The sequence below is a fragment of the Quercus suber genome, unplaced genomic scaffold, assembly GCF_002906115.3.
Source record: "Quercus suber isolate HL8 unplaced genomic scaffold, Cork oak 2.0 scaffold_478, whole genome shotgun sequence".
Lineage (NCBI taxonomy): Eukaryota > Viridiplantae > Streptophyta > Magnoliopsida > Fagales > Fagaceae > Quercus > Quercus suber.
This window is the reverse complement of record NW_027069929.1, coordinates 426,686-438,633: the sequence shown is the minus strand read 5'-3', so window position 1 is coordinate 438,633 and position 11,948 is coordinate 426,686. Positions and strand designations below refer to the sequence as shown.

General features: G+C 35.8%; 2 protein-coding genes across 3 annotated transcripts; both read left to right on the top strand.

Annotated features, from left to right (window-relative positions):
* The first annotated feature begins 487 nt into the window (after positions 1–487).
* Positions 488–4,641, top strand: LOC112029903 (E3 ubiquitin-protein ligase RSL1-like). Of its 2 annotated transcripts, XR_010624734.1 has the most exons (3): positions 488–1,456; positions 2,406–2,528; positions 4,385–4,641. XR_010624734.1 is itself a non-coding variant. In XM_024062586.2 (2 exons), the coding sequence occupies exons 1-2, from the start codon at positions 624–626 to the stop codon at positions 2,476–2,478; spliced, it is 906 nt and encodes a 301-aa protein (XP_023918354.2). In that variant the 5' UTR covers positions 488–623; the 3' UTR covers positions 2,479–2,661. The 2 variants fall into 2 exon arrangements, 1 of the variants encoding a protein (XP_023918354.2); XM_024062586.2 differs by lacking the exon at positions 4,385–4,641 and having other exon boundaries at positions 2,406–2,661.
* Positions 4,642–5,687: 1,046 nt separating this feature from the next.
* Positions 5,688–10,555, top strand: LOC112001859 (E3 ubiquitin-protein ligase RSL1). The gene is made up of 4 exons (XM_065762883.1): positions 5,688–5,805; positions 6,082–6,298; positions 8,747–9,271; positions 10,320–10,555. Exons 1-4 carry the CDS (start codon positions 5,688–5,690, stop codon positions 10,390–10,392), a joined length of 933 nt encoding a protein of 310 aa, XP_065618955.1. The 3' UTR covers positions 10,393–10,555.
* Positions 10,556–11,948: the final 1,393 nt, after the last annotated feature.

The following is an 11,948-nucleotide window of genomic DNA, read 5'->3' as shown; positions in this document are numbered from 1 at the left end:
AAAAAACTTGTTTTTTTTTTTTAGTCTTCACTCTTAGGGCTTTAGTACCCAAAATGCTTTTTTTTTTTTTTTTTTTTTTAATAAAAAATTATAAAATATTTGCCTCAAAATACATAGAGCAGCACTGAAACTAACAAAACCATTTAATCCTTAAAACAAAATCTAAAAAGTAAAATAAAATAAAGGCATGTAATAATGTAATATATGAAGAATAGTTGGGTCAGGTGGGAGGAAGCGACTCAGCGAGGGGCCTTTTTTTATTTATTTTTTTATATTTGGTTGGGCCGGGTTAGGCTAGTCGTGAGAACGACTAGCCTAACTTCCTTGTGGGGTTCTCTAAAATAAAATTTGAAATTAAAAAAAAAAAAAAAAAGTTTGGGTCAGATAAAGTTGAAAATTCACCTTTTAATTTCTCTGTGCTTTATCTTTTTCCTGTTTAGCCTTAGTCCAAAAGTCTAAATTTTAAATGAGGGAGTTCCCAATGGGCCCAATAAGAAATGACTTCTTCCAAGCGAAGCTACTTCTAAAGTAAGATCATTTCCATTATATTAAACCCCCATACACACTTTCTCCTTAGTAAAGAGAAAGACTAAGAAGCTGATCATTGACTCAGAATTTGTAATATGGCACAAGAATCAGCTTCTTTCGATCTTAAGCAGGTAGATGATTCCTACTTCTCACTAGTGTTTGATGAAAAAGAAGGTGTGATTTTGCCTGTATCTGATGAGAAGTATGCAGAAGAGTTGCAGTTCCAAGAGGCTCTTATGGGCTCTGTGGTCACTGCCAAATTGGCCAACAATGGAGCCTTAACCTTATTGCCATTAATGTCATCGCCAACGCCAACAATACAAGTAATTTTTCCAACCCCGGAACCAGAGCCAGCAAAAGAAGCTGGAGAATCATCACATAGCTTCTGTGAGATTTGTGTGGATAGGAAAGATAGTGACCAGATGTTCAAAACTGAGAGCTGTGTTCACTCATTTTGCTCTGATTGCATTGGCAAACACGTTGCCACAAAGATCCAAGAGAGCATAACCACTGTTACTTGCCCTGGATTGGACTGCAAGAGTGTCATAGAACTCGATGCTTGCAGGGAAGTGCTTCCGAAAGACGTGTTGGACAGGTGGGACGAGGCGCTATGTGAAGCGCTGTTTGGTTCCCAGAGGTTTTACTGTCCTTTCAAGGATTGTTCAGCAATGTTGCTGAATGATAATGAAGAAGGGGAAGCGATTAGGGAGTCAGAGTGTCCGTTCTGCCACAGATTGTTCTGTGCTGTGTGTTATGTGCCTTGGCATTCAGGGGTGGATTGCGAAGAGTTCCAGAGATTGAACGAGGATGAGAGAGGGAGGGATGATCTCATGTTGAGGGAGCTTGTTAAGGAGAAGAAATGGAGGAGGTGTCCCCATTGCAAATATTTTGTGGAAAGGACTGATGGTTGTTTACATATGACTTGCAGGTCAGTTTTGCTCTTCACTGTCATGTCATTTTTTATATTTACAATCAGATTTGATATCTATGAGATCAAGATAAAATACCAATTAGTTTTTTTTTTAGTATAGAGCACATTCAAAACTTTTTCTATTTGATAACAAGACTAGGATAACAAGACCAGTTGAACCAACTTTTTTCTATTTGATAACAAAACCAGTTGAACAAACTTTTATCTATTTGATAACAAGACCAATTGAACAAGCTAAAACTAGGATTGTCATGTAATTTTTACATAATTACGCATGAAGTATTTGCTTAGAATGACCTTATATAAATTAGTGATGTTAATTAGTAGAAAAATGTATATTATGTTGGTTTTGTTTTGTTTTTTTTTTTTTTTTGTTAACATGTGTTCAGAGTTCTTTGAGCCCTTGATTATTTTCCTTAGGAGTAGTGATAGTTCCAAATTGTGTGAATGATTTCAGCTAGAGTGTATACAGGTAGTATATAACTTAGCATGTGAAAAATAATTAGCATTTCTTAGTGTGTAGTAGTAGTACCCATATTATTGAGGGAAACTATTCTCTTACCCTCATTTACATCAATATCCATAATTGATATGGAAATATCCACATTTTAAAACATGAAATTGGATGTAGAAAAATAAGTGTAAGAGTATCTAGTGATAACATCTAAAACAGAGACATTGGGGCATAGTTATGCCTATTAAGTTGGTTGTGTGATAAGATCTAAAATATATACATTGGGGCATAGTAATGTTATTATTTTTCTCTGGCTAGAGAGGGACAATAAAATTAGATGCCTTGTTCAATTAATTAGCCCTCTTATGTGTTACATAATTTTATGATTTTAAGATGTCCAAAGTGGGACTTTCAACGGGTTTTAGCTGATGTAATTATAATGAGTCAAGAAGTTCTTTTTATAAGCAAAAGCTATTGTTTATTTGGTTGCAGGTGTACGTCCCAGTTTTGCTATGGATGTGGAGCTGAGTGGACTAGCGATCATGGTGGTTGCCAGAGAGATTAATGTCTAGAATGAATCATAATGAAGATGTTATCACAAGCACTGTACTATAAGTATTGGAAACTCTGGATATATTACCTCTTTATTTTGCTTTTATCCTTGGTTAATTTATGAGAAAAATGCTCAAATTTGCATATACATCTATTATTCAAATTCTTCTCATTAATTATTGAGAATTCACTATACACTATTCTTAGCCTCTTGGACTATTATACATAATAATAACTCCAAAATCAGAATCTATGCTAAAAATGAAGTTGAATACAAAGTCAAAGATCAAAATCAACACACGTCAACGGTTGAATTAAGGTGGTCATTGTGTGGCGTATGATCGGAGATTGAAAGATCTTGGTGCGTTAGTGTGTTTGCCGTTTGGGGAGTTGCAGCTTGCGTAACTTTAGATATGCATGTTGTATGCATTCTAACAGGGGTAGTGTGTGTATTTTCTATTTCTTTGATGGTGGGAAACTTATAAGAGTGTTCTTGTACTAATGCTCATGTTTTTGTTGTTGTTCTATGCTTCTATACGAACATTGAATTTAAGATTCAGTTTGGTTTAGGTGAACTTAAAATTCAGCTTGATATATGTTAATGGCGCAAATAATCTTAGTGGTTAACTTATTCAAATGAGTTATGGAAGACATGAGAGAGACAAACTTGCTAAGTTAAGAATGGCACCGGTGTGGCGCTGACCAAAACTGTTTAAATGCTTAATTTAGCTCATTTAATATCAAAATCTCAAACATGAAAGTCTCTTGGAATTTCTCTTATATCTTTGCATGGTAGTTTTTGGCATGAATATATACAAACCATTTGACCATACTACCAAGATTTCCTCCATTTTCTCTAAGTGGGGCATGGAAGGTATCATGACTGCGATTATGGGCGGATGTCTAGAGTCGTGCTCATTTAGGTTATGTTTGGTGGCATCTAGGGAAAGGGAATATGAAAGAAAACAGCAAGGGAAGGAAAAGGAAAAGAGAAAATGTTTTCCTCTATGTGTGTCAACCCACTTTTCTCTTCTCTCATCTAACCAAACAAGGAAAATGACTTCCCTTCTCTCATTTTCTTTACCTTTCTCTCACCTTCGCCCAATTCAAACAAAGCGTTTAAGATGGTGAGCTAATTCTATGTGAATTTTTACATAATTACACATGAAGTATTTGCTTAGAATGACCTTTTATAAATATTAGTTATGTTAATTAGTAGAAAAATGTATATTATGTTGGTTTTGTTTTTTTGTTAACATGTGTTTAGAGTTCTTTGAGCCCTTGATTATTTTCCTTAGGAGTAGTGATAGTTACAAATTGTGTGAATGAGACATTTAGTTATAATTGTGAAATTGTATTTTCCTTAGGAGTGGTGATAGTTACAAATTGTGTGAATGATTTCAGCTAGAGTGTATACGGGTAGTATATAACTTAGCATGTGAAAAATAATTAGCATTTCTTAGTGTGTAGTAGTAGTACCCTAATTATTGAGGGAAACTATTCTCTTACCCTCATTTACATCAATATCCATAATTGATAAGAAAATATCCACATTTTAAAACATGAAATTGGATGTAGAAAAACAAGTGTAAGAGTATCTATGCCTATTAAGTTGGTTGAGTGATAACATCTAAAACAAAGACATTGGGGCATAGTTATGCCTATAAAGTTGGTTGTGTGATAAGATCTAAAATATATACATTGGGGCATATTAATGTTATCATTTTGCTCTGGCTAGAGAGGGACAATAAAATTAGATGCCTTGTTCAATTAATTAGCTCTCTTATGTGTTAGTATGTTACATAATTTTATGATTTAAGATGCCCAAAGTAGGACTTTCAACGGGTTTTTGCAGATGTAATTATAATGAGTCAAGAAGTTCTTCTTATAAGCAAAAGCTATTGTTTATTTGGTTGCAGGTGTACGTCCCAGTTTTGCTATGGATGTGGAGCTGAGTGGACTAGCGATCATGGTGGTTGCCAGAGAGATTAAATGTCTAGAATGAATCATAATGAAGATGTTATCACAAGCACTGTACTATAAGTATTGGAAACTCTGGATATATTACCTCTTTATTTTGCTTTTATCCTTGGTTAATTTATGAGAAAAATGCTCAAATTTGCATATACATCTATTATTCAAATTCTTCTCATTAATTATTGAGAATTCACTATACACTATTCTTAGCCTCTTGGACTATTATACATAAATAATAACTCCGAAATCAGAATCTATGCTAAAAATGAAGTTGAATACAAAGTCAAAGATCAAAATCAACACACGTCAACTGTTGAACTAAGGTGGTCCTTGTGTGGCGTATGATCGGAGATTGAAGGATCTTGGTGCGGTAGTGTTTTGCCGTCTGGGGAGTTGCTGCTTGCATAACTTTAGATATGCATGTTGTATACTATATAAACTTAACACATAGACGTGCAAGAACATGGATCCAAGCATATAATCATGTGAAGACAAGGATCTAACCATATAGCATGGAAATAAACATATAAAACACATAGATCCAAGCAAAGCATAGCCAACAACATCGTACGAGCATGTGAGCACGTAACTCTAACATCAACGTAGAACTAAAAGAGGCACAAAACATAGAAAAACATGGCATAAAGCCTAAAGCATGTAGATCTAAACATATGAACATGTAAGTATGTAGATCTAAGCATGAAACATGGCATAAGGCATAAAAGCAAAGAGATTTAAACTAGAAACACAAATAAAGCAAGCAACAAGTTAAAGAAAACAATAAATCATGTTATTCAAGCAAAAATATCAAGATAAATGCTTGAAAAAGATTTAGAAGGTTAGGGGTATAGATGGTAGCTAAAAAGCTACATCCACACCTCTAAACCCCAAATCCAAAGTGTAGAAGAGAAAAACTCAGAAAAATGATTGTTCTCTTAGTCTGAAGGGTGCCTGGGGCTTTTTATAGCCTCGATGTGAATCTCGAGGTGGCAGCCCTTCAAGGGCCGCCAACTTCAAAAGGCCTCTGATTGGTTTGATCTTAACACCCTTGGAAAGACTTTGACTTCTTGTCTCTAAAAAGGTATGGATCTTGAAAATCCAACAGTCGGATCGAAAGTTATGGCTCTCAGAAGTTAAAAGTGCATCGATCGGTGCATTATCCCATTTTTCATGATATCTCGGTCTTTCTAGCTCCAATTTCGACCCATGAATAGTCATTGAAATGATAAGTTAATAATCTTCGCAATGGCATCGGTTTCAACTCGTTTTGACGGCCGGCTCAAAATTAGAATTTTTGAGCTCACCCAAGATCAACTTTGGGTCAAACTTGGTCAAAGTGGCCAAAAATCTCTGAGAAGATTGAGTTTGATGTAAAACTATGAAAAGTGTTGTTTTTTGAGGGTTTTGACCTCGTTTGACCTTCAGTCAAACCTAGGGTCGACTAGGGGCATTTTGGTCATTTTAGCTAAAAAGGGCACTTTGGTTGCTTTGATGTCCGAACGGGTTGCACTACGTTATTTTGGATGTTCTTGTGGCCCCATGGAGATAAAATGATATTTTTGAATTTTTCGAGGTTCGACACGCAAATCGAGGGTGAACAAAATACGGTCTACCTCCTATGTCTTAGATTTTTTTCCAGATGAGCCACATATTCCTTCTATAGTTGCTCTTGATCCTCCTATAGACTTCTCTGTCCAACCACTAGATATTTTTGATGCCTTTCCTATATCACCCTCTAATGCACAGGTGGAAGATGAACAGATCGAAGATGAGCCACCTAACCTTGACCTTGGGTTCCCTGCTCCTACTCCGCTAAAGATCTTGCACAAGACATTCCACCTTATCACTCAACTCGGGTAAGATCCATTCCTGCACATTTACTTGACTATCATTGTTACAATACTCTTGCTACATTGCACGAGCCTCACACATATCGTGAGGCCTTCACTGACCTTTTATGGCAGATTGTAATGAAAGAGGAACTTGATGCATTATCTAAAAACCATACTTAGGATTTGGTGACTCTCCTCCCTGGGAAATCTGTGATTGGTTGTAAGTGGATTTACAAGATCAAGACTTGCTCTAATGGGTTCATTGAGAGATATAAAGCTCGTCTTGTTGGAAAAGGTTTTACACAAGAGTATGAGATTGATTATGGAGAGATATTTGCTCCGGTTGCTTGAATCTCATTTGTTCGTGCCCCCTTAGCTGTTGCTGCTACCAATAAATGGGACATTTTTTCGGATGGATGACAAAAATGCCTTCCTTAATGGGAATTTAAGTGAAGAAGTTTATATGCAATTTCGTCCTGGTCTCTCTATTGAACCGAACAAGGTTTGTCACTTTCGACGTGCACTTTATGGCCTTAAACAAGCTCCACGAGCTTGGCTTGCTAAGTTCAGCTCTACCATTTCACACTTGGGTTACATTGCTAGTCATTATGATTCTGCCTTATTTCTTCATCACACTCCTCTTATGTAAATGCACTATTTTACTCAAGTCAAGTATGCTTCTGAACTTTTGTCTCGAGTTAGACTCATTGATAGCAAGACTGTTAACACTCTCATTGAACTTAATGCGCATCTGACTCCCTTAAGGGGGAAACCATTGTCTAATTCTTCTCTTTACAGATGATTAGTTGGCAGCCTAGTTTATTTCACTATCACTTGTCCAGACATTTCCTATGTTGTTCACCAGGTGAGTCAGTATCTGTTTGCTCCACTATCAACTCACTATGTTGCTGTTCTGTGCATTCTTTGATACCTGAAGGGCACTCTCTTCCATGGCCTTTTCTACTTTGCTTAATCTCCTCTTGTTCCCCGTGCATTTTCTGATGCTGATTGGGCAGGAGATCCCACTAATCGCAGGTCCACCACTGGTTATTGTTTTTTTTTTTTTATTCTTCTCTGATTTCTTGGCGAAGTAAGAAACAAACCCTTGTGACCTGCTCTAGTATTGAAGTAGAATATCGTGCTCTTGTTGATACCACATTTGCACTCCTTTGGCTATGATGGCTTCTTAAGAACTTACGAGTGTCCACATTTTCTGCTACTCCTCTTTATTGTGACAACTAGAGTACCATTCATATTGCTCATAATGATGTCTTCCATGAACAAACTAAACAAATCGAGATAGATTGCTATTTTATCCATTATCATCTTGTCTATAGTGCTCTCAAGTTGTTCTTGGTCTCTTCTAAAGATTAACTAGCATATATTTTCACTAATTCACATCCTAAGGGACATCTTTATGCTTTGGTTGACAACGTCAAGTTGGTTTCACACCCATCTTAAGTTTGAGGGGGGCTGTTAACGTGTAATAGGTTATGGGCTTTAGGCTCACCTTGTTTACTTGAATAATAGACATACTTGTACTACACACTTTGCCTTCTATATAAAGACACTCATGTATATTTTATCACTTGAGAAATACAATAATATTCATTCAATGTAAAACTCAATTTTTAGAAAATCGAGTTGTAGCCAAATTAAACTTTTAAAAAAAAAAATAAAATTTGTGGAACTCGAGTTCCACTTGAAAATTTTCAAGGAACTTGAGTTCCATACCAAAACTCGATTTTGATAAAATTGAGTTTCAAAACTGGGTCATATCCCTAAATAGTTTCAAAAATGGGGCATTTTGCTGGAACTTTTCGCCGAAAGGGGTATATCCCTATTTTTTCCATAATAAGAGTAACAGGCGAAGCAACGGTAACGAGGGAGCTGTGTGCTTTAGAGCTCCCATTCATGACGCACTAGCCATTGCCCATAAATGCCAGAATTCATTATCCATAAAGACGGGAAAACAACTATAAAAGAAGGGAATAACATAATCCAAAGGTACACACAAACACTCACCCAAAACCCACTCCAAGTCATTTTTGCTCTCTGGATCATTCTCTCCCTTTCTGACTTAAGCATCAGAGTGTTTTTAGCAAACACCACACCGGTGTATTACACTTCTTTCCCAGGCTTTCTTGCAGGTTTGCATTGGAGAACCAACCACGGTGTTAGGTTCTAAAGATTTAGGAATTTATGTATTTAGAACTCTAATTTGTATTGTTAGCAAACCATGATCAAAACAGGTTGTTTAGTCTTGTTTAGGCTTGCTCAAAGTATGTTTATTTGTAAAACTAGAATCGAGTGAGTGCAGATTTATTGGACTAAATCTGTAAGGCTCGATCGATCGAAAATTAGACTTGATCGATCGAACCACGTACAGATTTATTTTTCTGCAGAGTTCCAGTTCAGCCCAAACTCTATTTAAACGTCTTGGGGTTCAAGTAAAACACTTCTATATATAAGGAAAACCCTAGAACGTTTTTGTTTCAAAACTGAGAGCTGTGTTCACTCATTTTGCTCTGATTGCATTGGCAAACACGTTGCCACAAAGATCCAAGAGAGCATAACCACTGTTACTTGCCCTGGATTGGACTGCAAGAGTGTCATAGAACTCGATGCTTGCAGGGAAGTGCTTCCGAAAGACGTGTTGGACAGGTGGGACGAGGCGCTATGTGAAGCGCTGTTTGGTTCCCAGAGGTTTTACTGTCCTTTCAAGGATTGTTCAGCAATGTTGCTGAATGATAATGAAGAAGGGGAAGCGATTAGGGAGTCAGAGTGTCCGTTCTGCCACAGATTGTTCTGTGCTGTGTGTTATGTGCCTTGGCATTCAGGGGTGGATTGCGAAGAGTTCCAGAGATTGAACGAGGATGAGAGAGGGAGGGATGATCTCATGTTGAGGGAGCTTGTTAAGGAGAAGAAATGGAGGAGGTGTCCCCATTGCAAATATTTTGTGGAAAGGACTGATGGTTGTTTACATATGACTTGCAGGTCAGTTTTGCTCTTCCCTGTCATGTCATTTTTTTATATTTACAATCAGATTTGATATCTATGAGATCAAGATAAAATACCAATTAGTTTATTTTTAGTATAGGCCACATTCAAAACTTTTTCTATTTGATAACAAGACTAGGATAACAAGATCAGTTGAACCAACTTTTTTCTATTTGATAACAAAACCAGTTGAACAAACTTTTATCTATTTGATAACAAGACCAATTGAACAAGCTAAAACTAGGATTGTCATGTAATTTTTACATAATTACGCATGAATTATTTGCTTAGAATGACCTTATATAAATTAGTGATGTTAATTAGTAGAAAAATGTATATTATGTTGGTTTTGTTTTTTTTTTGTTTTTTGTTAACATGTGTTCAGAGTTCTTTGAGCCTTTGATTATTTTCCTTAGGAGTAGTATAGTTACAAATTGTGTGAATGAGACATTTAGTTATAATTGTGAAATTGTATTTCAAAAACATGATTTTACTATTTCACAATTATAACTAAAATCGTGTTTTCAAATCATGATTTCAGCTAAAGTGTGTATGGGCAGTATATAACTTAGCATGCGAAATATAATTAGCATTTTCTTAGTGTGTGGTACTTATATTATTAAGGTAAACTATTCTCTTACATTCATTTACATCAATATCCATAATTGATATGAAAATATCCACATTTTAAAACATGAAATTGAATGTAGAAAAACAAGTGTAAGAGTATCTATGCCTATTAAGTTGGTTGAGTGATAACATCTAAAACAGAGACATTGGGGCATAGTTATGCCTATTAAGTTGGTTGTGTGATAAGATCTAAAATATATACATTGGGGCATAGTAATGTTATCATTTTGCTCTGGCTAGAGAGGGACAATAAAATTAGATGCCTTGTTCAATTAATTAGCCCTCTTATGTGTTACATAATTTTATGATTTAAGATGCCCAAAGTAGGACTTTCAACGGGTTTTAGCTGATGTAATTATAATGAGTCAAGAAGTTTTTTTTTTATAAGCAAAAGCTATTGTTTATTTGGTTGCAGGTGTACGTCCCAGTTTTGCTATGGATGTGGAGCTGAGTGGACTAGCGATCATGGTGGTTGCCAGAGAGATTAAATGTCTATAATGAATCATAATGAAGATGTCATCACAAGCACTGTACTATAAGTATTGGAAACTCTGGATATATTACCTCTTTATTTTGCTTTATCCTTGGTTAATTTATGAGAAAAATGCTCAAATTTGCATATATATCTATTATTCAAATTCTTCTCATTAATTATTGAGAATTCACTATGCACTATTCTTAGCCTCTTGGATCATTATACATAAATAATAACTCCAAAATCAGAATCTATGCTAAAAATGAAGTTGAATACAAAGTCAAAGATCAAAATCAACACACGTCAACTGTTGAATTAAGGTGGTCCTTGTGTGGCGTATGATCGGAGATTGAAGGATCTTGGTGCGGTAGTGTTTTGCCGTCTGGGGAGTTGCCGCTTGCGTAACTTTAGATATGCATGTTGTATGCATTCTAACAGGGGTAGTGTGTGTATTTTCTATTTCTTTGATGGTGGGAAACTTATAAGAGTGTTCTTGTACTAATTCTCGTGTTTGTGTTATTGTTCTATACTTCTATACGAACCTTGAATTTAAGATTCAGTTTGGTTTAGGCGAACTTAAAATTCAGTTTGGTTTAGGTGAGGCAAATAATCTTAGTGGTTAACTTATTCAAATGAGTTATGGAAGACATGAGAGAGACAAACTCACTAAGTTAAGAATGGCACCGGTGTGGCGCTAACCAAAACTCTTTCAATGCTTAATTTAGCTCATTTAATATCAAAATCTCAAACATAAAAGTCTCTTGGAATTTCTCTTATATCTTTGCATGGTAGTTTTTGGTATGAATTTATATACAAACCATTTGACCATACTACCAAGATTTCCTCCATTTTCTCTAAGTGGGGCATGGAAGGTGTCATGACTACGATTATGGGCGGATGTCTAGAGTCGTGCTCATTTAGGTTATGTTTGGGGGCATCTAGGGAAAAGGAATATGAAAGAAAACACCAAGGGAAGGAAAAGGAAAAGAGAAAATGTTTTCCTCTATGTGTGTTTGGATGTAAGAAGGAAAAAAAAGAAGACAAATTCTTTCCCTTTTTTGGTTTTCAAAGAGAATGGAATGGAAAATATTTGTTTTTACATTTATACCCATGAAGATATGATTTGTAAGAAGAATAGAATGGTAGATTGGTAATTAATAATAAAAATTATAAAATAACCCCAAAATTCCTCTTCCTTTCCCTTCATGGAAATTTAATCATTCCAAATCAACCCACTTTTCTCTTCTCTCATCTAACCAAACAAGGAAAATGACTTCCCTTCTCTCATTTTCTTTACCTTTCTCTCACCTTCGCCCAATTCAAACAAAGCGTTTAAGATGGTGAGCTAATTCTATGTGAATTCTGCCTTTGTTCCCTAAGAATCATGCAATCTCACGCATAGAGGCTCATTCTTTCTTCCTATTGTCCACTTTTCAGGGTGGACAAGTGGGTGTAAGCTAGACACGTATGTATCCAGACCCTCCAAAGTTCTTGGGAAACTCTATTACATAGAGTTCTTAAAATCCTAACCATTCTTTCATAATATAAGAGTCAAGATTATGCCTTGTA